This window comes from Mandrillus leucophaeus, unplaced genomic scaffold (genome assembly GCF_000951045.1).
Source record: "Mandrillus leucophaeus isolate KB7577 unplaced genomic scaffold, Mleu.le_1.0 Scaffold564, whole genome shotgun sequence".
NCBI lineage: Eukaryota > Metazoa > Chordata > Mammalia > Primates > Cercopithecidae > Mandrillus > Mandrillus leucophaeus.
The window spans coordinates 534,828-561,870 of record NW_012106075.1 but is presented as its reverse complement, the minus strand read 5'-3'; the positions used below and the strand labels follow the sequence as shown (position 1 = coordinate 561,870).

The 27,043-nt window shown below is 44.4% G+C and overlaps 1 protein-coding gene across 2 annotated transcripts in view; it reads right to left on the bottom strand.

Moving 5' to 3' along the window:
• The window catches only part of ALDH3A2 (aldehyde dehydrogenase 3 family, member A2), a 27,991-nt gene extending 4,961 nt beyond the window's left edge, over positions 1-23,030 (bottom strand). Inside the window, exons 1-10 of one of the 2 annotated variants that reach the window (XM_011998255.1) lie at positions 22,704-22,822; positions 22,423-22,612; positions 20,069-20,300; positions 19,213-19,298; positions 16,793-17,001; positions 15,436-15,553; positions 12,045-12,186; positions 9,831-9,997; positions 8,297-8,396; positions 1,377-1,612 (exon numbers count right to left, since the gene is read on the bottom strand). In XM_011998255.1, the coding sequence (XP_011853645.1) occupies positions 1,377-1,612; positions 8,297-8,396; positions 9,831-9,997; positions 12,045-12,186; positions 15,436-15,553; positions 16,793-17,001; positions 19,213-19,298; positions 20,069-20,300; positions 22,423-22,575 (1,443 nt within the window). In that variant the 5' untranslated portion in view covers positions 22,576-22,612; positions 22,704-22,822. Of the gene's footprint in view, positions 1-1,376; positions 1,613-8,296; positions 8,397-9,830; positions 9,998-12,044; positions 12,187-15,435; positions 15,554-16,792; positions 17,002-19,212; positions 19,299-20,068; positions 20,301-22,422 lie in introns of both variants that reach the window. The other variant, XM_011998254.1, reaches the window with a different exon arrangement.
• Between the last annotated feature and the right edge of the window lie 4,013 nt (positions 23,031-27,043).

Here is a 27,043-nt window from a genome sequence, read left to right as displayed (position 1 = left end):
TGCAACCTCCGCCTCCCGGGTTCAAGTGATTCTCCTGCCTCAGCCTCCCGAGTAGCTGGGACTACAGTTGCGCGCCACCATGCCCGGCTAATTTTTTGTATTTTTGGTAGAGACGGGGTTTCACCATATTGGTCAGGCTGATCTTGAACTCCTGACCTCATGATTCGCCTGCCTCAGCCTCCTGAAGTGTTGGGATTACAGGCGTGGGCCACCGCACCCAGCCCCCTTTCAAATTTTAAACAAAATATAAACACAGCTATCACCATTGCCTTTTCCAAGCCCATTCTTCACTGATGTGGTCAATATTTTCAATGTTACATCCTCAGCTGAATGGCTGAGGGCGCCACAGACACAACTGCGTTCGTCATTCCATCTTAACTTTAATTATGGATTTCCTCTTTCACCTCAAAATACGCAAACTGCTTTGAGAAGGCAGCTACCATGAGGGCCTCTTTGCAAGCCCATCTCTATAATGACTAATCACCAAAGATAAACTTTATCAGGTAGTCAACTTTGGAGGAAAAACACTCAAGCCTAATAAAATATCCCTCACCAAAGCTGTTGCACCAGAGTTCTTGCCTCCATCTCCATGGCAAGCTGATTTCATGCACATTCAAGAACAAAGCTGGCCAGGCGTGGTGGCTCATGCCTGTAATCTCAGCACTTTGGGAGGCCCAGGTGGATCAAATGAGGTCAGGAGTTCGAGACCAGCCTGGCCAGTGTAGTGAAACCCCGTCTTTACTAAAAATACAAAAATTAGTTGGGCATGGTGGCTGGCGCCTGTACTCCCAGCTACTGGGGAAGCTGAGGCTGGCAGGCACCTGTAGTCCCCACTACTTAGCAAGCTGAGGCAGGAGAATTGCTTGAACCTGGGAGGCAGAGGTTGCAGTGAGCCAAGATTGCACCACTGCACTCCAGCCTGGGCAAAAGAGTGAGACTCCTCAAGGGAAAAAAAAAAAAAAGAACAAAGCTGTAAGTGACAAGGAAAGTCCAATACCAGAAGGATCAAAGGGCTAACCCTTTGATCAGATAGCTCAGAATTCTGCAATCAAGTTCTACACTGTTTTAACCTCTTAGACCAGAGATTAGCAAACTTTTCTGTAATAATTTAGGCTTTAAGGGCCTTTCAGCCTCTGCTGCAACTACTCAGCTCTGTCACCATCCCATGAAAGCAGCTGTGGATGATTAGTAAACAAGTGGGTGTGGCTGTGTTCCAATAACTTCAGTGACAAAAAGAGGTAGCTGGCCAGCAGGCTGTGGTTCACTGACCCTGTCTTACACTCTACAAGTTAATGTAGAGTCCTGCTAGAATACGCATCTGGCAGCCATTGGGCCAGGACCAGACAGAATGGCACTCATGGGTAATAGGGACTCACCTTGACCAGCACGGCGGCTACAATGCCCAGGAAAGTGAGCACCAGGAGACCGAGTTTTTCTTTGTTGAACCGTTTCAAGAGAAAAAATTTTCCCCAATCCACCTTTGACTGGCTGTTGGGAGGATATCTGAGTTTGTTAGCACCTTCTCTCTTCAAACTTTTTAATAAACAGGGACGCTGATGAGAAAAAGTATCGAAACTATGTTTTCCGTGATAAGCTCCCATCCCACTGGAACCTGAAATAAAGGGAACAGACAAAACAAGCTTCACTGTAGATGATGCAAACTACTTCTGTCTAACAACAGCCAAAGCTCACATGCACTCCCTGCTGCCTGGGAGCCCCCACTGAACTCTGCGAGCCGAAGTATCTCTTTTCAGGAAGTCCTTACCAACTTCCCTGGAAAAGTCAATGTCCTTGTCAAACAGGATGCTTTCCACGAGCAAGACAAGGACCTGCACCTCTTCTAGAGCTGTGGCTCTCATTTATGCCAGGGACTGTGCTAACAGTTTAAATCATTCTCTTAAGATAATTCTCACCACAATCCCACCTGGTGAATTATCAGCAGCCTCATTTCCAGAGAGGGAAAGGGAGCTTATGGAGTCAGTTAACCTGCCCAGGGTCACATGGCTGGTAAGTGGCAAAGCCAGAACCCGAACCTGGATCAGACTCTAAATGCTACATGTGCTCTCTTCCCACCATCCCTTCATTCCCAGCATCCCTTCACATGGCTTCAGTCATCCATGGCCCCACTCACCCACTTGCTTTCTCTAAGGCTGTAGAAAGTAAGACAGGGCGGCAGGGTTGCACAGCTGGGTGATAACAAGCAAGTGTAAATCTCTGCCCTCCACGAAGCCATGCTCTGTGACAGTTTTCATTTCTCTAACTCTGTGTGTACAACAGACTGACAGGCACAAAGGGGAGCAGTGTGAGCTGGGCAGAGGGAATGGCATGTGTGATGTAAGACACAGGTGACCAGAGGCCAGGGAGCAGTTTACCAAGGCCAGGATGCAGGAAGGAATCATTCATGAAGCAGGCCTGGTGTGAGAAGAGACCCAAGGACAAGACCCTGAGAAAACCTGACACTGAGGGAGGGTAAAGAATGAGGGAGGGGACTGGGCGCAGTGGCTCACGCCTGTAATCCCAGCACTTTGGGAGGCCAAGGCGGGCAGATCACAAGGTCAAGAGATCGAGACCATCCTGGCCAACATGGTGAACTCCTGTCTCTACTAAAAATACAAAAATTAGTTAGACATGGTGGTGCACGCCTGTAGTCCCAGCTACTTTGGAAGCTAAGGCAGGAGAATTGCTTGAACCCAGGAGGTGGAGGTTGCAGTGAGCTGAGGTCGCGCCACTGCACTCCAGCCTCGGCAAGAGCGAGACTCTGCCTCAAAAAAAAAAAAAAGAAAAGAATGAGGGAGGGGCGAGCCAAAGACATAACCAAGGTAGTTTTATCCAAAGATATAAAAGGGTTATATAAATGAAGAGATGATATAACATATTCCCATTAAGACTCCACATTTTAAAGATATAAATTCTTCCCAAAATAATTTAAGTTTAAATCAATTTTAATCAAAATCTCAGGGGATTTCAGAAGGTTTTTTTGTTTTGTTTTGTTTTGTTTTTTTAAGTAGGAGGAGGTAGTGATTCCAAAGATCATCTGGAAAAATAAATTTAGATAAGAACAAGCAAGAAAACACTGAGACTTTTAGATTTTGAAATAGTGCTGTGTCCTACAGAGCAAGCTACTGGATTGAATATGTGGGTTTTGGAGCCAGACAACTTTGGCTCATTTCTTGGCTCACTACTTATTAGTTGTCTGTCTCTAAAATGCGTGCATTTGGCCAGTCGCAGTGGCTCACACCCGTAATCCCAGCACATTGGGAGGCTGTGATGGGAGGATTGCTTGAGCCCAGGAATTCAAGACCAGCCTGGGCAACATAGTGAGACCCAGTCTCTATACAAAAAAATGTAATTAGCCAGGCATGGTGGTTCACCCCTGTAGTCCCAGCTACTCAGTAGGCTAGGGCGGGAAGATTGTTTGAGCCCAAGAGGTTGAGGCTGCAGTGAGCCGTGACTGTACCACTGTACTAGCCTGGATGACATTTCAAAGACCCCATCTCAAGAAAGAAAAGAAAAGGCATGGATTCAACCGCAGTACCTGGCGTACAATAAGCACTTACTAAATGTCACTTGTAAAGCTAACTGTACAACTACTGTAATTGAAACTGTGGTAGTGGCCCGCGGAAAAAACAAACTAGAAAGATGATGCAACCAATGAAAAAACCCTAAGAATGACCTAAACGTGTTTTTATTGAGTACTGATGGTATGAGGATGATCATTTCAAAAAATGGTGCCAGCATAACTAGTTTACTCTTTGAAAAAAAAAAAGGCACATTATTACATCGTGCGGCATACGGCATTCTAAAGTGAACTCCATGGTGTTGTTTTGTTTTCGTTTTTGTTTTGAGACAGTGTCTCGCTCTGTTGCCCAGGCTGGAGTGCAGTGGCACGATCTCGGCTCACGGAAGCCTCTGCCTCCCGGGTTCAAACGATTCTACTGCCTCAGCCTCCCAAGTAGCTGGGACTACACGTGCATGCCACCATGCCCAGCTAATTTTTTTTTGTATTTTTAGTGGAGATGGGTTTTCACCATGTTGGCCAGGCTGGTCTCAAGATTCTGACCTCAAGTGATCCCCCTGCCTTGGCCTCCCAAAATGCTGCGATTATAGGTGTTAGCCACCACGACTGGCCAACTCCACAGTTAAAAGGAAGGAAGGATGGAAGGGAGGGAGGGAGGGAGGGAAACTACAGATATTTATTATTTATTTATTTATTTTATTCTTATTTTTTTGAGACAGAGTCTTGCTCTGTTGCCCAAGCTGGAGTGCAGAGGTGCAATCTCTGCTCACTGCAACCTCTGCCTCCAGGGTTCAAGTGATTCTCCTGCCTCAGCCTCCTGAGGAGCTGGGATTACAGATGGTGCCGCCACACCCGGCTAATTTTTTGTATTTTTAGTAGAGACAGGGTTTCACCATGTTAGCCAGATGCCTTGGCCTCCCAAAGTACTGGGATTACAGGTGTGTGCCATTGCACCCAGCCTGCAGATGATATTTATGTGATACTGAAATAGGGAAAGCTTTTCTAAGCCTACTTTCCAAATCAGAAACCAAAAAACAAAAAGCCACACAGGCTTAGGTGAGGTGTGGTGGCTCACACCTGTAATCCCAGCACTTTGGGAGGCTGAGGCAGGTGGATCACCTGAGACCAGGAGTTGGGGACCAGCCTGGCCAACATGGTGAGACCCTATCTCTACTAAAAATACAAAAATTAGGCAGGAGTGGTGTTGGGTGCCTGTAATCCCAGCTACTTGGGAGGCTGGGGCAGGAGAATTGCTTGAAGTGAGGAGGCAGAGGTTACAGTGAACCAAGATCGCGCCACTGCACTCCAGCCTGGGTGACAGAGTGAGACTCCGTCTCTAAATAAATAAATGCTTCAAATCATAGATAAAATTAAAAGAAAAATTAAAATCTGGAAAGGGATATGTGTTACAGATAGGACTGAGGATTTTCTTACTTATAAAAAAGGCTATTTAAAGGCTAATAAGGAAGATGTGAACACAGCAAAAATATCAAAGGACATAAATAGAAAATTAATGGGAGTGCTAAAAAAAATTCAAACTCACTAATAATCAAAGGAGTACAAATTGAAATGGACCCTTTCTGTCTAGAAAGTTAATAATGGAATAATCCAGAACTGGGGATATAAGGAAGTAAACACTCATATAATGTTCATGGGAATATAAAGTGGCAGAAATCTGCAAAGACACTTGAAATATGTATCAAAAGCCTTAAAGGTAAGCATTTCTAAAGAAAAACCTAAGCTGGGTGCGATGGCTCACGCCTGTAATCCCAGCACTGTGGGAGGCCAAGGCAAGTGGATCTCTTGAGCCCAGAAGTTTGAGACCAGGCTGGCTAACATGGCAAAACCCTGTCTCTACTAAAAATACAAAAATTAGCTGGGCATGGTGGCACACACCTGTAGTTGCAATAAGCTGAGATCACACCAACGCACTCCAGCTTAGGTGACAGAGGGAGACTTAGTTTCAAAAAACAAAAAGAAAAATCTAAACTATATGCCAAAATATTAATAGTATTTATGCCTGGGAGATTATTACATTTTTCCTTAAAGTCTGACTGTTTAGACTTTTTGCCGCTGTGTCTGTATTACTTTGAGAATTAGAAGAAAAAGACATTTTTTTCAATTTGGAAAATTGTATAAGCCCTTTTAACAGAGTAATTACACTTGTAGACATTTTTCCTAAAGAACTAATCAGAGAGTGCCTAAAGATACATTATACAAGAATCATAATCCCAAAAAAATTGAAATCACAAAAATCTAATACTGGGAACTGGTTACATAAATATGCCACATTCATATGATGGAAAAGTATGCAGTTACTAAAATTATCACATGCAAGAATACCGACATAGGAAAAGTGTCACACTATCCTGTCACATACAGGGTAGAGAACAATGTATACTATGATACCTTTTTGAATATTCAGGTGTCTGTGTACATACGTGTGCATATATGTGCAAGACATATACCAGTTATCTTTACATAGTGGGGTTATGGGTAACGTAAATGTTTATTCTTTGGGCTCTTCTATCTTTTCCAACCTTTCTCAAAAAGCCTTTATTTCTTTTACATTTGGGGGTCAAGGCTTGTCTTATTTTTATTTTTTTACAGCATGGCCACTATAATAATGTATTATATGCCTGAAATTTGCTAAGACAGTAAACCTGTTTTTTTTTCTTTTGCATCTTCTTTTTGCATTTTTAACTTTTGTGGGTATATAATAGGTTGCTTATTTTATTTTGTTATTTATTTATTTTATTTTATTTTTTGAGACAGAGTCTTGCTCTGTCGCCTGGCTGGAGTGCAGTGGTGCAATCTCAGCTCACTGCAATCTCCGCCTCCCAGGTTCAAGCGATTCTCCTGCCTCAGCCTCCTGAGTAGCTGGGACTATAGGTGTGTGCCAGCACACCCAGCTAATTTTTATATTTTCAGTAGAGACAGGGTTTCACCTTGCTGGCCAGGATGGTCTTGATCTTGTGACCTTGTGATTCTCCTACCTCGGCCTCCCAAAGTGTTGGGATTACAGGCATGGGCCACCGTGCCTACCCTTTTTTTTTTTTTTTTTTTTAGATGAAGTCTTGCTCTGTCACCCAGGTTGGAGTGCAGTGGCGCAATTGCAGCTCACTGCAACCTCTGTCTCCCGGGTTCAAGCGATTCTCCTGCTTCAGCCTCCCTAGTAGCTCGGACTACAGGCACATGCTACCATACCCAGTTAACATTTGTATTTTTAGTAGAGACAGGGTTTCACCATGTTGGCCAGGCTGGTCTGGAACTCCTGACCTCAAGTGATCTGCCCACCTCGGCCTCCCAAAATGCCGGGATTACAGGCATGAGCCACTGCGCCCAGTTGTGTTATGTTTTAAATAAGATGGTATAGTCAATGATGCCACAGGCTACCTGGTCAAGTAGGGACAGGGACTGAACCCAAGTCACTTAGATTTGCAATTAGAAGGCACTGGAGACACCATATGGAACAATTACCGAGTTGATTACTGCACTAGCACAGTGGATGCCAGGATCCTATGCAGTGAGCTGAGGAACTAGAGACAATGGAGTCCAATCTTTTAAGCATCTGGGCTACAAAACTATTGGTTACTCCAGCCAAAATCCCAAGAGTCATCCTCTTTCATTCACCCCCTCCTCCAACATTCACTCCATCAGCAAATCCTGCTGCTTGATCCCAAAAATAACCCCTTCCCTTCCCACTATCTCCCCTGCCACCACCCTCTACAAGCCACCACCATTTCCAATTTGGATCTGGCAATACCTACCGATTTGGCCTCTTCCCGCCTGTCCCTCACCCATGTCAGTCACTGTGCTGGGTGCTGGCAATATATTTACCTCCTAGACAAGGACCTGCGGCTGCAGGTCAAGGCTCCTTGGTTATAGGACAAGGTTTCCTTAACCAGAAACAGACGGTCCTGCCTAGCTGGGCCATCGCATCCCATGGAGCAACTGACTTCCGGTATTACAAAGGGAGAGGATCGAACAGGGCTTTAAGACAGCGGCTTTTATGGTTGGGTTTTTGTTATGAGAAAGTTTACATATTGGCTATGTTGTAATATCTCTATTACACAGTAGAAAAGCCCACCTAGCCTAGGTCCCAAAGGAGAAATAAAACACTGAGTTGGTCATCTCACGTGTGGGAGAGGGAGGCAGGTCACGTTCTAAAGGGAACAGCAAGGATCAGGCTATGTCCACAAAGCTTCCCTTGGAATGAATTTCTTTCTGCCCCTCCTCTCTAGAACAGGAGGAGTCTCATTTTACTCAAATCACAAAACAATTCCAGGAGAGGCTGCTCCTCCAAACAAAGGGCCGGGGAACAAATGCAGGTAAGAACTGAGCAGAAAACAAGGGCGCATTAGAAAACCCCTCTACCTTCTGTCTGTTTCTGGTATTCCGAACTTTTCATTAGTTATCTCATTTAAAAACACACATACACAGAGAGAGACCTTCTTAATTTGAGACCTGACTTTTGGTTCCCAAATCTCCTAAATGCGGCAGGACAATAAACAAAATCAATGAAGTGAACAAAGTAATGATTACAGCTGCGGTCAGTCACTGCTGCTGACAAAAAGAGTGACAGGACATTCACCCTGTGCTGCACGGGTGTGTGGGGAAGCAGGAAAACCAGTCAACTGGGTGACCAGGAAAGGCCTCCCTCAGGACAGGACACCCAGGGTACGCAACAGCTGGCTAATTCAACAGCCCGCACAATCCACTCATGAAATGGTGGTGCTTTTGAAATATCTACTATGAGCAGGAGAAAATAAGACTCACCCACTCCTCCAAAGGGGAAAGAGTTGAGCGTGAAGTGCATAATGACGTCATTGCCTGTGACACCTCCACTGGATGTCTCATCAATCATCCGTTTGATGAGCTGAGGACAGACCAAAGGCATCCAGGTCAGTGAAGTTGCCCCTCAGGGAACACTCATGGCCCCACCACACAGAGGGCTGTGTGCTCAGAGTTACGAGCTCAAAGCATGCACATTCTGGCTTTGCGTCAGTGAAAATTCTTGAGTTTGGGGACACCGTGCCAGGTAGACAAACAACCTCAACTGTGGTTAGTGTAGCAAAGTGACTGATACCCAACCTCTCAGACACACATCCAGTGCACAAAGGGAGGCAGCTCCAAACCTCTGGGCCTACTCAGCCACAACCTAGAGGTGTACTCCCCAACACAGCAGCAAAAGGCTCTTTGTAAGGGGACAGCTTAGACTATACTCCAGCTTTAAACACTGTTATTATTTCTTTCTTATCTCTGCTCTACATTATAACACATGATTAATAGGTATGATTTAGTCTCTATGAAATGTAAAAATATTTAAGACTTTAGCTTTAGCATCCTATTTTTTAAGAAATAAATGGTTGTTTGGCCTAAGGCCCAGAAAAGCACAAGAACACTTGACTAGTAAATGTCATTTCCCTTGGGGGCCAGCAAGCCCTTGATAGTTCTTCCTATCTGGACTGTAGTGACCTCAGGTGACCCACTGCTGGGAAGTGCTCCACACCTGACCTGTACCCTGGCCAGCCGACTTTCGGCTTCAGGGTTCCTTCCTGCCCACGTTATCCATGGTTTTAAATGTCAAACCATCGTTTTGTTAATAACCCAGCCTTTACTGAGCCCCACACATTTGGTCTCACTTCAAATACCTGTAGCTATCTGTATCTCAATAGCCTCACAAGCTCCAAAAGCTGTCACACGACTATCCACACGTTACCATCAGAATTTCTCCCGAAAACATCTGGGCCACTGTCTCTTAGTAGCAGCTGGTCCCCTAGTGACATGAATGAGTGAGACATGCAGAAAGTGGCAGAACTGCTCAACCAGGTGATGCGGTTCCACCACCCTTAACAAGAAGCTAGCGTCACGTGAGAAACTAAAATCCATCATATCACAACCATTTATGTGACAGTGTCGGGGTCTTCGTCCCACACAGTAGGTGTGAATGTCATTTTGTGCAGGCTCTTACTCGACAATGCCCTGTGGATTAACATGAGAAAAGCATTTAATGCTGGCACATATAAGTCTTCCAATTATACAGGAGGTGTTTGTGAATCAAAAACCTTGCGACACTCAACCCTGCAGACTCAGATCTAACCCGAGGGAGGAGGGGAACGGATGCTGTGATAACCCCCGAGCCTCATAAACCAAGACAGCAACCTAGGAACACAACTTCACTTAGTGGACTCTGACATGACAGAAGAAACCATCATTGTTTCACATTGTTTTCCGCATTGTTTTACAGCAAAGAAGGAACATGACTCTTGACAGTCGCTTATGCTAGTGAGCTGTTCTCGCTAAAGCTTACCTTATGGTTATGCGAAAATACATAGAGAGCCAGAGGCTTTTCACGTTCATTTATGAAATCTATGGCCTCATCTACATTTTTCACAGGCACTATTGGAAGAACTGGTCCAAAAATTTCTTCTTGCATCACCTTGGTTTTAGGATCAACATCAGTAAGTACTGTTGGGGCTAAAAAGAAAATAAACAAAATGAAAATGAAAATACTTATTAGACAAAAATGTACAATTCTCATCTTGTATCTCTTTCATTGGGTCACCTATCCATCCCTTTCCCTCTCCTCCGTCGTATCTATTGAAAAATCCTGAGCAGGTGGATGACCTGTGCAAATACTCAATGTCTCCAAAGCCTGTGAATCACAAGCCTGTGGATACTTGTGCAAATCTATCTTTTTCACATTGAACTCTGTTCACAGCCATGCATATATTTAACTGTAGATTATACTTAACATTTTTCTGTGCACTGTGTTTTTTTTTTTTTTTTTTGAGACAGAGTTTCGCCCTTGTTGCCCAGGCTGGAGTGCAACGGTGCCATCTCGGCTCACCGCAACCTCCACCTCCCGAGTTCAAGTGATTCTCCTGTCTCAGCCTCCAGAGTAGCTGGGATTACAGGCATGCACCACCATGCCCAGCTAATTTTGTATTTTTAGTAGAGATGGGGTTTCTCCATGGTGGTCAGGCTGGTCTTGAGCGGACAGGTCTTTCTAGGAGCAAAGACAGCTCAACCGTGAATCAAATCAATACTATTTTTTCTTAACTCGAGCGCTTTCCTATATATTATCTCATTAACCTTTATTACAACTCTGTTAGACAGATTAAGAAAACAGAGTTAAATGGTCAAAATTCCCTAAGCCTTAGTTCAGTGTCCCATCTACCACAGGGAAGAGGCACAAAAAAGGAGGGTGAAACAGATGCTGGGGAGGCTATGCAAAGTGTCCCAGCATCTGCTGCCAACGTAAGTCACCAACTAGCAGTACTCCAGAAGACTCTGTAAATAAGAAACTGCATCGTCATCCAAAAGAGAAGTCATCTGACAATAACAAGTTGGCACTTTTCCTTTACCCCTAGTTTCTAATAGATTATCTTGGCAATGTGGCTGTGGACAGCTTCTTGCAGCACCACTTCCAGGGGTATATAAACTGCCACCCCTAATCCATTGCCTGCATCTTCCTCAGGTCAGAGAACCAATTTGGGCTGAGTGTCTACTTCCTCTGCATAGCCGTGCTCAGGTAAAATGATCCCAGCTCGAAGTCAGGGGAAAGTCCTAATTAGTCTATAAGCTAATCAGGATAGCCCCTTCCTTTTGTCATTCATTAGCCTAGAAACGGGCAATGTGGACACGCTGAGGAGGGAGAACAGAGAGGTGAAAGAAGTAGAGTCCGTTTTCTCTTTTTTCTACAGATGTATTCCCCAGTTCGATCTGGGCCGCCACCACGAGAGACAGAAGGCACAAGGATTGTTTTCTTTTGCATCCTAGTACAAAGAATCAGGGTTTTTTGATGACCATGAAGCCACTGAATTATACAGCTCAGCAGAACCTCGGGACTGCTAATTACAAGAGAATCAATTTCTGCTTATTATTTCATTTTTAAATTTTGTTTTTTTAAAGTTGATTTTTTTTTTTTTTTGGTAACTTGTAGCATCTTATCTGATAAAGGGGATAAGTAAAGCTACGTGGTGCAGCTTCTTTGCCAGCCAAGTCCAAATGTGTCTAATTTTTCTGTCACCTTATATGTTACTTTAGAAAAATGTGCTTAACATTCAAAGTAATATATATTCAAGGCAAAGAAGAAAAAGCACAAAGAAGGTACACAAATAATAAGGTCAAGCATGGTGGACCAAAACATTATTTCTGGAATGGTACCGTCACTGGTTAATTGTGGAATAGTGACCAAGCTATTTCCTTCTTTGTGCTGTTTTCCCATCCACGAACTAAAGATAATTACATCAAGTTCTATTCTGCTTCTCAGGATTGTTATGAAGAAAAAAGTAGTTACGTGTAAGTATGAACTGGAGCAATGCTGGTGGCATCATTCAATACACAGAAACATAGACATTTTAAATAGTTTATAACAAAAGCTACAGTATACCAGAAAGCAGGATTTAGTACTTCAACAATTAAAAGCTATATATTTAATAGTTTATTTAGTGTTAATAAGTAGTGTCAGCAAAAACTGCCAAATTGCCATCTTCCCATAGGAAAGGAGAATTTCCATTACCTATGTAGCGTGTGGCCTCATCAGTCTCCCCACCAAAAGCTATCTTTTGTCCTTCAAGCAAACTGAGTATCCTCTTAAAATGACGAAGATTGATGATCCTTTCATAATCAGGAGACTCTTTTATATTTTCTCCATAAAATTCCTATTTAAAACAACAGGAGTATATAAATGTCACAAAGACCCACAATTCAATTTCAGTGAGTACAAAATCCAGCCATGCCCAAAATCAATCTGGTTTTATACCCTCACAGAATCTAACACCCCACCCCTCAAATAATTTAACAATAGTACGATAGTAAATTTCAGCTTTTTGGCAGGTCGAGGACTAGAAAATAAAGAGCGCACACACACAGAAGACATCTATCACTGTCCATAGCTCCAAAGGTTCTTATGGATCTTACAGTCCACCCACGGGCCTTCACCTCCTGCGGCTGACAGTGGGAGCAGGCTGGGGTAAGTCTTGTTCTGCATCAGGGTTGCCTATGTGTTCACACATTGGCTGTGCCTGCTCTCCCCCTACAGTAAGTTTGGTAGTTACAGCAGAGACCCAAAGGTCTGCAGAGTCTGAAATATTTGCCACCTAGCCCTTTACAGAAAACAGTTGCCAATCTTTGCTCCATTTTGCTGTTTTGGTCTTCTTTGAACTGGTATTTCCACCACTTACACGTGATGGTGAAACCACTCGAAGGATCAACATACAGCTTTGGGAAATTACCAAGGTAAAAGAACCTCAATAATCATGCAATCAACATTTCCTTTGTAAAGCAAAATTACTGAATTGCTGCATCACTTCAAAGCCTTGGGAGAGTTCTCAATTTAATCTCAAATCAAAATGAACACTGTTCACCCAACCTCTACCAAGAGCAACTCTCAAGTCTGGGTGGTCGGAATCCCTGGTGCAGCTTGCTAAAATGCATGGGCCTGAGCTGACTCCAGAGTCACCAACAGTAGCTTTCAGTGCTGAGTGCATCAGAGAATTACCTGGAGGCCTCAGACAAGCTGAATCTTTGGAGGGTAAGGCTTGCAAACTTGTTTTTAAATGGTTCCCTAATGATTCTAACATGTAGCTTGAGAACCACTGTGTTAAGAGTCTAAATGCCTCCAAGGGAGGCAGAGGCCCTTATTCCTTTGAAATTGAATTCATCACCACACTCAACTAAGCATTTCTCCAATTCCCAAATATTTTCAATCTCACAAGTGTCTTTTAACCACTCTCTCTTCCCACGTACCCTGAATCTGGGCAACTCTTCCTTCACGTGCTCATCTGGATCCACTTTTAGTCCTATCACTAAACATGATAGTCCAATACCCATATCAAGGCCCTAGCACCTCATCCCCGAAGTTACTCTGCCTGGAACACATGGTGAACTATTGCCCTGAACTTCCTGGTACACAATTTTCTTTCTTTTTTTTTTTTGAGACAGGGTCTCACTCTGTCACCTACGCTGGAGTACAGTGGCACACTCTTGGCTCACTGCAGCCTCCACATCCCAGGAGGATCAAGCGATCCTCCTCCCTCAGCCTGCCAAGTAGCTGGGACCACAGGTACAAGCCACTACACCCGGATAATTTTTGTATTTCTTGTAGAGACAAGATTTTGCTACGTTGCGCAGCTGGTCTTGAATTCCTGGCCTCAAGCAATCTGTCTGCCTTGACCTTCCAAAGTGCTGAGATTACAGGAGTGAGCCACCGTGCCCAGCCAATTCTCTCTCTTTTTTTTTTTTTTGAGACAGAATCGTACGCTGTCACTCAGGCTGGAGCACAGTAGTGCTATAATGGCTCATCACAGCCTTGAACTCCTGGGCTCAAGTGATCCTTTTGGCTTCAGCCTCCTGAGTAGCTGGGACTACAGGCATGTGCTACCATGCGCAGCTAACCTTTTTCTCTTTTGTAGAGACAGGGTCTCATTACGTTGAGACCTTGAACTCCTGGGCTCAAGCGATCTTCCTGCCTTAGCCTCCCAAAGTGCTCGGATTACAGGAGTGAGCCACTGCAACCGGCAACAATTTTCATTTTCTTTTTTTTTAATTTTTTGAGACAAAATCTCATACCATTACCCAGGCTGGAGTGTGGTAGCATGAACTTGGCTCACTGCAACCCCCACCTCCTGGGTTCAAGCAATTCTTGTGCCTCAGCCTCCCAAGTAGCTAGAATTATAGGTGCATGCCACCATGCCCGGCTAATTTTTGTATTTTTAGTAGAGATGGGTTTTGCCATGTTGGCCAAGCTGGTCTGCAACTCCTCACCTCAAGTGATCAACTTGCCTCGGCCTCCCAAAGTGCTGGGATAACAGGCGTGAGCCACCATGTCCGGCCAACAATTTTCATTTTCAGATCACATGCATTATTCTTTGGTGTTTCTGATCCTTCCTTTTAGTGCCAATTAACATCTGTCGAGTAAACAGTGACTACTCCAGTAATTTCTTTCATCTGATGGGTTAATGACCCTCACCCACTGCTGAACTCAGTCACACTGGTCATCCCATTCTTATTATTTATTTAAAACAGAATCTTGCTCTGTCACCCAGCAGTGCAGTGGCATGATCCTGGCTCACTGCAACCTTTGCCTCCCGGGTTCAAGCAATTCTCGTCAGGGTTCAAGTGAATCTCGTGCCTTAGCCTCCTGAGTAGCTGGAATTACAGACATGCACCACCACCCCTGGCTAATTTTTTTCGTATTTTTAGTAGAGACGGGGTTTCATCACATTGGCCAGACTGGTCTTGAACTTCTGACCTCAAGTGATCTGCCCGCCTCGGCCCCCCAAAGTGCTGGGATTACAGGCATAAGCCACCATGCCCAGCTCCCATTCCTTTCTACCAACCTAAATTCTACATTTCCTTCAAGTCTTGGCTTGGGACTCTACCATGCAGTCTTCCTTGGTTCCCTCACTGCAGATATTTACTTTAAACATCTTGAAAGATTGCTAACTATACCAAGGGTACACTGTAAGTAGTTATTTAATTAAGTCACTCCTCCAAACTACTGGCCACCCGAGGCCCTCTACATACACAAAAACTGATAACCTTCATCAGCAATGGCCAATATGCCACAGGGTCTCTCTGATTATACCTAAAAGGGTGGCAACATTCCCTCAAATGTTGAGGGACAAACAATTATTTAACTTTTTTTTTTAAAAGTATATGACACAACTAATCATCAACAAATCAACTAGACAACTTAAGTAGATTTAACACCAAGGCAACCTTGCTCCCAGCAGATATTCTATGAAAGGTACACAGAGCATTTTCATATTAGTCAGTAAGTTCATTGAGTCACATATGCTTTTAAAATTTTCCTGAAGGGAGAAACAAATGGGGATGCTGCCTGTGAATAGTTAATTTGACTCCTTATCTTATTAAAATCAGTGGAATCAGATGTTTTAAATACAAACCTTCACCGTTTCCTTAATCTTCCACACAATTTGACTTTGGAGGGATGCTTCACAGAGAATATAATCAGGTGCAATGCAGGTTTGGCCACAATTCATGTATTTTCCCCAGGTTATGCGTCTGAGGGGAAAAAATCCAGAACAGCTATATAATTCAGTCAAATTTTCAATTGTTACATTGTGTTGTTTGAATGTTTTGCAACTAAAATAGATTCATATATTTATCTGGCAATTTTTATTAAAAAGTTAAAAACTCATTTCTGAATCAGTCAGTTGGAACTTAGAATGTATTTTCCAAATGAGGTAGAATATTTTACACAGCAGGGAATTCTCACGCCAGCTCATGGGAAACAGTACTTGGTAAACAGTGATGCCATTGCCTGCAGCAGGAAAAGAGGAGAAACAGCCTCCCAATGTCCTTTCCCCTCTCCCAGTCCAGCCAAAGGAAAGTCCTGGATAACAGGAGTTCGGTACAGACTCTCCTGGTTGTGGCTTTTGGCTCTGCCAGCAAGATGTTCAGGTATAAAGCAGGATGGCAGCCAGACTTCAAGGCCACCCTCCTCTTTGTGGAGCCCTGCCCCACTTGGGAAGACCTTTCCCATGCATGGGCAAAAATCCATGCCCTGAACGTTCACTAACTGAGGGTGTCCGGTTTGGCAACAAGATTTCTACTTAGGAAGCCAACCTGGAACCCTGGCCTGGAATCTCTGAAGGGGAGAGAAAGCCACGCCACCCAGGGCACAGAGTCATGAAGGGGAGAGAAAGCCACGCCACCCAGGGCACAGAGTCATGAAGAGGAGAGAAAGTCACGCCACCCAGAGCAGAGTCAGTTCTATGATTTGGCACTTCTTAGTAGCTAAACCGGATTTAGCAGAGAGAACCTGAAACCTCTTATTTTCTGATGTTCAGATGCAAGATGTTATTCACAGTTAAAAAATGAGGAACACTCGTTTTGTCCACAAAGGATCTCAGTTAAGAGATCAGCATAATACTCTCTCAAATGGGAATTTAAAGATTTTATTTGGCGCACACAATACTTTGGATTATGTACTTAACAGATCACGGGCCAGAAGAACATTAAATTTCTTGCTAGATCTAGCTGTAATCTTGAGGACAGAAATAACTTTTTCAAAATTCCTAAGGACAACCACATGATGTCAGGACTTACAGCTCATCATTTTTGACAGTGGCACCAAGAGACAGTGAAAGACTCCAGTTACTCTTGAGGACATCAACCACCAAAGTTTAAAGATGTATCTTGGAGCCATAAGGTATGGGGTTCAAATGCAAAGAGTAACATTGTCAGGAAAAGTCTCCACTGTGCTAGGAAAACCGCAGAAAATCAGAAAGCCAGACTCACCTGCAAACAATGTCCAGGTCACAATCTTTATCAATATAACATGGACTTTTCCCTCCCAGTTCAAGAGTCACAGGGGTCAGATGCTTGGCAGCAGCTTCCATGACAATTTTGCCAACCGCAGTATTTCCCGTATAGAAAATGTGGTCAAATCGCTGCTTCAGGAGCTCCGTGGTTTCCTCAACACCACCATTAATAACAACATAGAGGTCCTCAAAGAAAGAGAAACACAAACTCTTGCACTGCCAAATTAATCCTAACATCTTAACATCAGCAATCTCTTCAGCATAAACATGTAACATTCAGTAAAACCCAGAGAGTGTCAAGACCAGTCCCTGTGAGGGATGGGAGAGGGAGCTGACCAAGGACAAGAGGAGAACATACAGTCTGCTGGCATCTGGGAAACCTGAACCCACATAGAACCAACCTGGAGACTCGGTTTTTTACATGAGCTCAGCAACAAAGACACTAAGGAGAACAAATGGTTGAACTTGACCAGGGAAAATGCATGAGATGTGGGTGTATGCAGAAGTGACTCTGGTGAAGAATGGCTCCCACAGGACAGGTCCCAGCTGCATATCTTAGTCTGAATGTTCTCTGTCTCACAACAGAGTAGGCTCAGCCCATGCTATTCTGAATGGTATACCCGGCACAGTAGCTGAGAGCGCTTGCTTTTGAAGTGTATCTGGTTTGAATCTGGGCTCTGTCACTCACTAGCTTATTTGACTTTAGGCAAGCTACTGAACATCTCTGAGCCTCAATTTCTTCATCTGGCACTGGGAGAATTCACGTAGCTTCTGTGGACTGAGCCCATTACGCATTGTGCTATCATTACCAGCTGTTCTAAGAGATAACACCTTAGACAATAACAGCATGAAAAGTAAGAGAACAGATGGCAACCAAGGAAGACAGAGAGAGGTATTCAAGACTCCAAGGTGGAAGTGTGAAGTAAAAGTTGGCTTGTGGATCTCATGTTTCCACTTGATCTCCTGTTCTGAAGACGAATTAGTTTCATTCACTTCATAGTTCAGCTGCCCAACAAACGTTTCAAGCTTTAACTTTTCTATGACTTAATCTACATAGCATATATTATTAACCCCCTAACACGGTAACTGAAGCTGTAGGGCATTATTATCCTCCTCATCCAGACAGTCAGTTATTGAATAATTTACCCCTGGTCAGGGGCAAAGCAGTACCTTCAACCTCTATCTTCTGGTTCTAAGTCCTATTCAATCCTTGACATCTCACTGTCTTCCGTTTCATCTTTCTTGATTGGATCATTACAGCTATTAGAACAAAATGGTTCTAACAAAGGGAACAATATCATTCCAAGAACCAGAACTGGCCTCAAGCCATTACAAGTTGATGTACAGAATACAAGTTAAGATATTTTTAAGCTGTCTTTCAATGAAAGCTAAATGAAGACTGCTCTCTGCAGCAACTCATGTAGAACTCAGCAGTGCCAACTTCTCCGCGGCATCATTAACTTCCCAGGAGGGCATAAGAACCTCTGACTCAGACAGATGAACTACCCCGCAGTTGAGCAGATCATTTTCTTTATTCAGTTCTTGATATTCTTAAATGCCAGCATGTTAAGTCAGTGTGAGAATACGTCCTCTAATTCAGGAGGGCACTTTTTTTGTGTGTGTGGCATGTTTTCATGCCACAGACATGTCTTTTTTGAAAGCAGAAGTACTCTTATAGGCTGGGTGCAGTGGCTCACACCTGTAATCCCAGCACTTTGGGAGGCCAAGGTGGACGGATCACCTGAGGTTAGGAGCTCAAGACCAGCCTGGCCAACATGGTGAAACCCCATCTCTACCAAAAATACAAAAACTAGCTGGGCGTGGTGGCACATGTCTGTAATCCCAGCTACTTGGGAGGCTGAAGCAGGAGAATCACTTGGACCCAGGAGGCGGAGGTTGCAGTGAGCCGAGATCCCACCACAGCACTACAGCCTGGGTGAGAGAGCAAGATTCCATCTCAAAAAACAACAAAAAAGAGTACTCTTATACAATCATATAAAAGTACATTTTGTTAGAACAAAAGAAATTATTAGTAACAGAAATATGTTAGCACCCAGCACAGTACCAGTCCCTCATTAAATAATCCATTAGATGAAAACACCTAAAATCACGTTAGCTCAAATAAAGATTATTCCAAAATGCCAAACAGACAGAATCTGTCAACAGCAGGAGTACATACTCATGAAGTCATGGGCCTACATATATTGTGTAACCTCCACAGCCGGGTGACTCCACAATGTACTTTGGAACTGAACTCCTTTTACTAAGCCAATTGCTGAAGGCTTAAAGAAACTGTAATCGGGTCCCTGGCCAGCAATAACATGCAATAGCAAGAAAATCAAATGTGTGTTTTCCCCAGTAAACACGTATGTTGAAGATGGGTCAAGAAATTCTTACCTGGTCTAAATACTGAGGGAGAAGCTTAGCCACGATCTTGGCTGTATTTTCACTCAGTTCAGAAGGCTTGATAATCACAGCATTTCCTAAACAAAGTAAAAAGTAGAACAGTATCATCTAATACTTAACTGTAATAGCTACCAAAATGGCGCTCAGTGGGAAGTACAGGCTAGGTACTCCCAATTATTTCTGCAGCTCTCAATGCTGCACATCCTCAAAATGAGCGTAAGAGCTCACCTCACTTTCTCTTCAAAGGCTAACTCCTTAGCTGTCATCATCTTCAGGTCACTGTCAATGGGTTCCATCAGCCCTTCCCACTCCTCCAACTTTCTATCACTTTTCTCCCACTTCTGCCCCTAGATTGTCCTCTCTGCCCGGGAATTATTGGGCAAATGAGCGATTTCAACATACAGCTCTCTATCTGGATCCTGCAAAGTGAGAAATTAATCTCCTGGCAGTTGCTATATACCCAAGCTAGCATTACTCTCATAGCCTTTATTTGAATGAAGAAACTGGTCAGACAGAATCAAATGGTTCATCCAAAGCCAGAGCCAGCAACTGAAACCATATTAGAATACGGATGCCTGACTCCAAACTCCTGGGCCTATTGACTCAAGACACCTTTACACTCCCACAGGTTCATTCTCCACGTGCTTCAAAACATAGCCACACAAATCTCCTCAGCAGCTCATTTAAAAATATGTATGATATGTATGAATTCTCAGTACACTGGTGGTGTAAACAAAGGCAAACCACCAAAGTAAATGCATTTGATTAGCCACTATCCTTAATTTACAATGAATATGACAAAATAAGCCTCCCTAAAAAGGTATATAGACATAAGCTGGCACCAGACCTGCAGCGATGGCTCCTATCAGTGGCTGAATGATGAGAACAAAGGGGTAGTTCCAAGCTCCGATTATCAGCACCACTCCCAGAGGCTGTGGCTGAATATAGGCCTCATCCATCATGGTGAGCAGGTTCTTCTTAACTGGTTTAGCAGTAACCCATTCAGGAAGATTCTCAAGCATAAAATCAATTTCCCCAAGGACAGTAATGACTTCCTGACTGTACGCATTGAGTTCACTCTGTTATAAGAGAATCACAGTTAATCTTGCAGAGTAAGTATGATACACTTCGCCCTGAATGTCAAAACACTCAAGCCAGGTACACCTGCAGTAACAACAACTGGTATTATCAGACTAGCTGGTTTGCCATCCAGACTCCTTTTGCAACCTTCACGCCCTTGATAAGGGCTTGCTAATTCTCTAATATATTTAAAAAAAAAAAAAAATCAAAGATTATTTCAGGGAGTAGTAACACTAGTAGTAGTAGTAGTACCACTAGTAAATCCTTCTTTACTAATCCACACCCTTTAAAAGCCAGGCTTAAATATTACCTCTTTCAGGAAGATTTCCTTGAGTAATAAAGGTCTGCTCTGATCATACTTTCTAGATCACAGTAATTATGCTGTTGACCTGCATCTTAATACTTCACCCTTAACTCACTGGTTTATAACTATTACTCACATTTTATCCGTGTATGCTCTGTTTCCCAATCAAGTTTAAAACTCTTGAGGACAGAGAACTTACTGTATTTCTTGAGTCATCCTATATATACACATACTCACACAAACATTTAGTTCTTCAAGAATGGTTAAATGACACAGTCTTTTTGGAATCTTAATTATCCCATCTTGTTTATTTAATATCACAGCCCCTTTCCGCCAAAAGTACTCTAAATTTTATAGTTGCTACTAGTACTACTACTGTTATGACTTATTAAAATAATCTTTGATTGAGGGGATTGTGGGGAAGGGAAAAATCACAAACCCAGAGTAAAGCTTTGCTACACATGTAATGCAGATAAAAAGTAAAAACAAGATGATGGCCTCATGCCTGCAGTCCTAGTATCTGGGAGGCTGGGGCAGGAGGACTGCTTGAGCCTAGGAGCTGGAGGCTGCAGTGAGTTATGATTGAGTCACTGCACTTCAGCCTGGGTAACAAAAGGAGACCTCATCTCTTGAAAAAAAAAAAAAAAAAAAAATAACTATTATCAGAAAACATAGAGGAATATACTTACACCCTAAAACATCACTTAAAACTTTGCTACCACAGGCCAGGGGTGGTGGCTCACACCTGTATTCCTAGCACTTTGGCAGGCCCAGGCAGGCGGATCACTTGAGGCCAGGAGTTCAGGACCAGCTTGGTCAACAGGTGAAACTCCATCTCTACTAAAAATACAAAAATTAGCCGGGAATGGTGGCGCACGCCTGTAATCCCAGCTACTGAGGAGGCCGAGGCAAGAGAATAGCTTGAACCCGAGAGGTGGAGGTTGCACTGAGCCGAGATGGCACTACTGCACTCCCGCCTGGGAGACACAGTGAGACTCTGTCTTAAAAGCAAAACAACAAGCAAACATACAAAGAAAACCACACACACACAAATCAAAACAATAAAAACTTTGCTACACAAAGCGTGTTTCCAAAAGAGGTATACGATATCACTGGGGACCTTGTTAGAAACTTGGAATCTCAGATCCCACCCCCGACGTACTGAACAATAATTTGCATTTTAACAAGATCCCCAGGTGTCTATTAGTGCATTAAAATTTGAGTAGAACTGACCTAGTAACACACAAAGTTATGAAGAAAAATCTGAGTGCAACTATAACTTAAAAACAAAACTCTGTCTACAAAATAAACCATAAACAAAGCTAAAAGGCAAGAAATAGACCCAGAGACTGGTCTGAGGGTAATGGATTATTCAGAACTTATTAAATATTACTGTCACTAAAGTTGGTATACAGCTCTCCCACTGCTAAATTTTACTGGTTTTAAAAGAAAGAAAGAAAGAAACCCAAAGAAAGTATCTACAATATGGTAAACTGACAAATTACTGAAATCCAGAATATACAAAGAGTTCCTACACATCATAAGGAAAAGAATCACAAATGTAACAGAAAAATGGACAACAATAGAAAAGGCAGAAAAGGAACCACAGAGGCCAGGTAACAACATATGCCCTTCTGAGTGCTAGAGGACAGGGAAAGTCAGAGGGAACTTTGGCTTTATCTGTATTGCTGGAGATCATACTCCCAGCGCTGGAGTAATCCGAAATGTAAAAGCAAAAACAAAACCCAGCAGAAGCTCCGGCGCGCAAGTGCGCGGCTGGGGCCAGCTTCTCAGCGCTCCGCCGCTCGCGCGCGTACCTTGCACAGGTCGGCAGCGATGGCCGCCAGGATGTCCTTCTCGCGCTCCTGCACCATCCTCCGCAGGGCCTCCAGCTGCTGCAGCCGAAACCGCAGGGGTCGCGACCGTCCGGACAGGAATGCCTGGCGGACCCGCTGTACTTCGCGCTCCATGGCCTGGTCCTGCAGAGAACTGCACGGTCGGAGGGCGCTGGGGCGTGGGAGGCGGGATGCAGGCAGGTGCGGGCCTTGCCTCCCCTCCCTCCGCCTCCCTCCGGGGGTTGTCCCCACCGCCGACCCGCAGCCACAACTCACTCGCCGAGGGCTCGCTCGCTCAGCCGCGGCCTCCGGGCCCGCCTAGTCCCACTGCCAGACCCAGTTGCCGCGGGGCTGACTGAGCTTGACCCAAAGCCTCGTGCCTATTGGCCCGGGAGGCCCACGTGACAGCCGCCAGCCGGACGCCGGCCTCGCCCACGCGGCCCCCGCTCTCTCCCGGGTTCTGGCAGCCGGCTAGGTTGTAGGGAGTGGAGTGCGCAGTGCGGGAGCGGAGCGCGGCCACGGGCCCGGGAGCGGAGGGGTGTAGGGATGGAGGGAAGGTGTTGGCCATCCTGCTGAGAGCGCCCCAGGGCGGCCCCAGAGGGGGCGAAGAGGAATCCTGGAGGAGCAGGCGGAGGGCGCAACGCTGGCAGTGGGCTCCCGGCCGGAAGCGTCCGGACTGCAACGGAGAGCCGTCTCCGCTCCGGCACGCTCAGAGGGGTTCCCTCCTCCATTTTGTTGCTCTTCAAACGTGGCCAGATGGACGGAGTTGGAGGCCTAGCGCTCCCTTTTCTGCTTCCCTGTCCCGTGCTCCTTCCTTCAGCGAGGAGCTGCCTCGACTTGACCGGCACTGACCGTCCGGGTTCCCTGGAGAGCTAGTCCCTGAGGGCGGGAAGCCCGGGGTCATTTCCTTCGTGCACAAGCATCATCCTCGCACGTCCGTTACTCAGAGCTCCCCGGGCTGCATATGCCCCGCTGCACACCCTTCCATGTTCCCGCTCCCAAGAGAGAACCCGCTACCCTCAGGTTTCCCCCTCCCGCCTTACTGCCTTTCGGGCGAGAGACTTCAGCTCTCATCACTACTCGGCAGCAGTTGGCTCAGCTGATCGGTCCTGTCTTGTGGAAAGCTTTCTTTTCTTTACCATTTCCCTGCACTCTTCTGCACTTTTCTTTTTAGCTCACTGGCCAGGACCTCTGTATTTTCCTTTGCTGGATTTTTCTCCCCTTCCTGACCTCTTAGGTGTTCAGGCGCCCAGGGCTTAGTACGAGGTCTTATCTTTTCACAGCCACTTCCTCGTGTAATCCCATGGATAGTGCTCACGGAAAGTTCTAATCCCAGCCTTCCCTCTGAACTCCAGAGGGTATATTTGTGAACAGAAAATAACTCCGGGCCCTGGCCCAAATGAACTCCCCACTTATACACAAAACAACAAAAACGGTGGGAACCCAATTCACTATGCCAGAAGGAAAAAATTAAGCAGAAAGCTGAGTCATGCAAGAAACTGCCTTTCTGTATGTTCCAAAATAGATGGTTACAGATAAAAGGTTAAATGTCCCCACAGGTAGCTGCTCTGTCCTCACCTTTTCTCAGTGAAGTGCTGATTTACAGAGCGGGAGGCAAATACATAATTGACTATTCCCCTGCCTGTTCCTTGTTCTATTTGTGCAATGTGTGGACTCAGTAATGACCATGTTCTCCCCCCTTTCCTCTCCAGCCCGCTCCTCCCTTTTAAATATTGAAGCCCTCAAAATCATATTTAGATAAAGGCATAGACCTCCCTCCCAAGCATGTCCTTTACCTTGGCAAAATGAACTTCCAAACTGATTGAGAGCTGGTTTTGGTTTACAAACTGGCAGCCAAAGGAAGTGACTCTGAGTGGAGGTAGCCCTGACCTTTGACAAATCTATCAGTGCTTGGTACCAGCTTGGGCTATTTTTATTACTCCAGCAGGACAATTTGCTGAGATCTGGGAGCTCCGCACTCCAGAGAATCCCTGATCTCCCAAAATTTGGTTGAGATATATGGTTTATTTTGCTGTACACCTCTTTTCTGCAGTTGTACTTAACTCCCAACAAGGAAAGCGAGTTTTCCTGCTTCCAGGACGATGGAGAGCAGGCAACTCCTTTCTGGGATTTCATCTGGCTTCCAGTAGGGAAGGTGAGTCTGAGTTGTTTTCCTCCTTCTAAAATGGTCAAGAGCAGTCTTGAGCCTGGGCCCTATTCCTAGGTAAGCACCTGAATTGGAGTTTTGTCTTGGAAACTCACCTTAGTGACTAAAGTTAACATTAACAACCAACTGGTCTTAATTTCTCCTTACCATTAGAGCGCTCAATAATACAAATTGTGCAATTGTTTATTTTGCTTAACAGTTTGTTTGTTTCTGTTGTTGTTTTGGTCTTTTTCCCATTAGGCTTGACCAGCTCTACCTGACTTGGTCAAAGCTGAAGGAAAGTTGAAATTATGGAGAATAAGGCCTTTGAATTGGCTAAATTACCACAGATGAGGGGAAAAAAATGAAAAAGAAAAAACAGGCCGGGCATCCTGATGGTTTCCCTGCTTCTACCCTTTTGGTTTTTTTTTTTTTTTTTTTTTTTTTTGAGACAAGGTGTCACTCTTGTCACCCAGGCTGGAGTGCAGTGGCCATGATCATGACTCACTGCAGCCTCCAACTCCCAGGCTCAAGTGATCCTCCCACCTCAGCCTCCCAAGTAGTCGGGACTACAGGTATGTGCCACCACACCTGGCTAAATTTTTTTGTATTTTTTGTAGAGATAGGGACTTGCTATGTTGCCCAGGCTGGTCTCCAACTCCTGGGCTCAAGCGATCCGCCTCCCTCAATCTCCCGAAGTGCTGGAATTACAGATGTGAGCCACCTCGCCGGCCCCCTGCTTCTACTCTTGACTCTAGGGGTTGTTATTTTTCAGTTCTACACTTGCCCTTTTATACTCTACTGTGGGGGCCTAGAGTGTGTGAACCCCATTTCCCAGGCTCTCATGCCAGCTGGCTTCTGCCAGTAGGGGGCACTACAAGGAAATCAGAAGGCAGGAGATAGTAACTTACTGCTTCTGGATTCAATCGTGTGGCAGTTGCTGCCCATTTCTATAGTGAAAGTGGAGGAGGGATTATTCTTTAGGAATTCCTTCCATGGTCAAGGTGGCACCTCTCTAGTAGACAGAGGATGAAAGGGATAGTGTTTCCAAATGGCACAGTAGCTGGTGCAGTTCCATGGGTTCCGGCTAAGGCTATTTTTAGCTGCTTTTTTTTTTAAATCTATAATGTCACCCCATTATTCTTTTTGACATCTATTACTCTTAAAATGCCCTCCGTATGAATTAACTAGTTTCTCTTTCATGACTGAACTCTGATAACACTTTGCTGTAGGCTGTTTTCCACCTAGCCGTTGGTGTCCGAAGGTAACCTGATCATGTTAATTCACTGCTTAAAACTTTCCAACAGCCTCCCCTCATGTTTAGAATACAATTCAGAACGTGGATTTTCTATACATATTCTACAAGGCCTAAATGCCCTGGCCCCTGACTGCCTCTTCATCCTCTTTTTGTAGGATTCTCCCACTTAGTTCCAGCCAGAGTGGCTCCCTTGCTGTACACTACTGAGCACTCTAAACACGTTCCTAGCCCAGGGCTTTTGCATTCCGTTTCCTTGGCCTGTAGTGTCCAGCTATCATTCTCACTTCATTCAATTTCTGCTTCAATATTACCTCCCTAAAGAAGCCTTCCCTGACCACCATGTCTAAAATATCAGTCTCTGCTACTTTCTGTCCCTGACCCTGTTTTATTTTTCTTAATATAAATGTATTTGTTTGTTTGTTTGTTTTAATGTGTCTTCCTCACTGGAATGTCTTGTAAAGTCAGGGTCTTTGTTGTTCATGTTCATTGTAATGTTAGTACCTTGAATAGAATCTGGCCCACAGTAGGTGCTCAGTAAGTGTTTACTGAATAAATGAATGAATGCATGCTACACTCTTACATACTGTAGTCTCAGTGTCTTGGCACTGTCTACTTTTGCGGCTTTCTCAACAGCCTGTAACTTGAAGCTTAAGGAGATTCATGATAAAGCAAGGAAATTAGCAAGACCATCAGGCTCTTCACTTCTGCTTCTCACTTGCCTGCTTTGGACAAATACAAAAAAATCCAGCCCATCTGGAAATACCATGGTTAAAGTTGGGAGACAGTAGATGAGAAGGCAAGCAGGCTTACATAACAAAGAAAAGCAGTAGCCTCCAACATATACAAAGTGTTTTTAATTCAATTATGTAAGTAACTAAGGAGTGCTTGTGCATAGGAAGCCAGCCAACCAATATCAGTATCTAGAACCGTGTAGCAGCAATGTTTAAATCAGCTCAAAGTCTGCCACAGAGTGTACCAAATAATCTTTGTTTATCTGATCTGAAAGAGTAACCAGTTCTAAATGCTGAGATAATAAATATTGTGTAAGGAACTAGGTAAATGGAGATGAATCATGCTTCCATTTTTTAAAAAATGTAAATAATGGGCTGGGCGCGGTGGCTCACGCCTGTAATCCCAGCACTTTGGGAGGCCAAGGCAGGTGGATCACCTGAGGTCGGGAGTTCAAGACCAGCCTGACC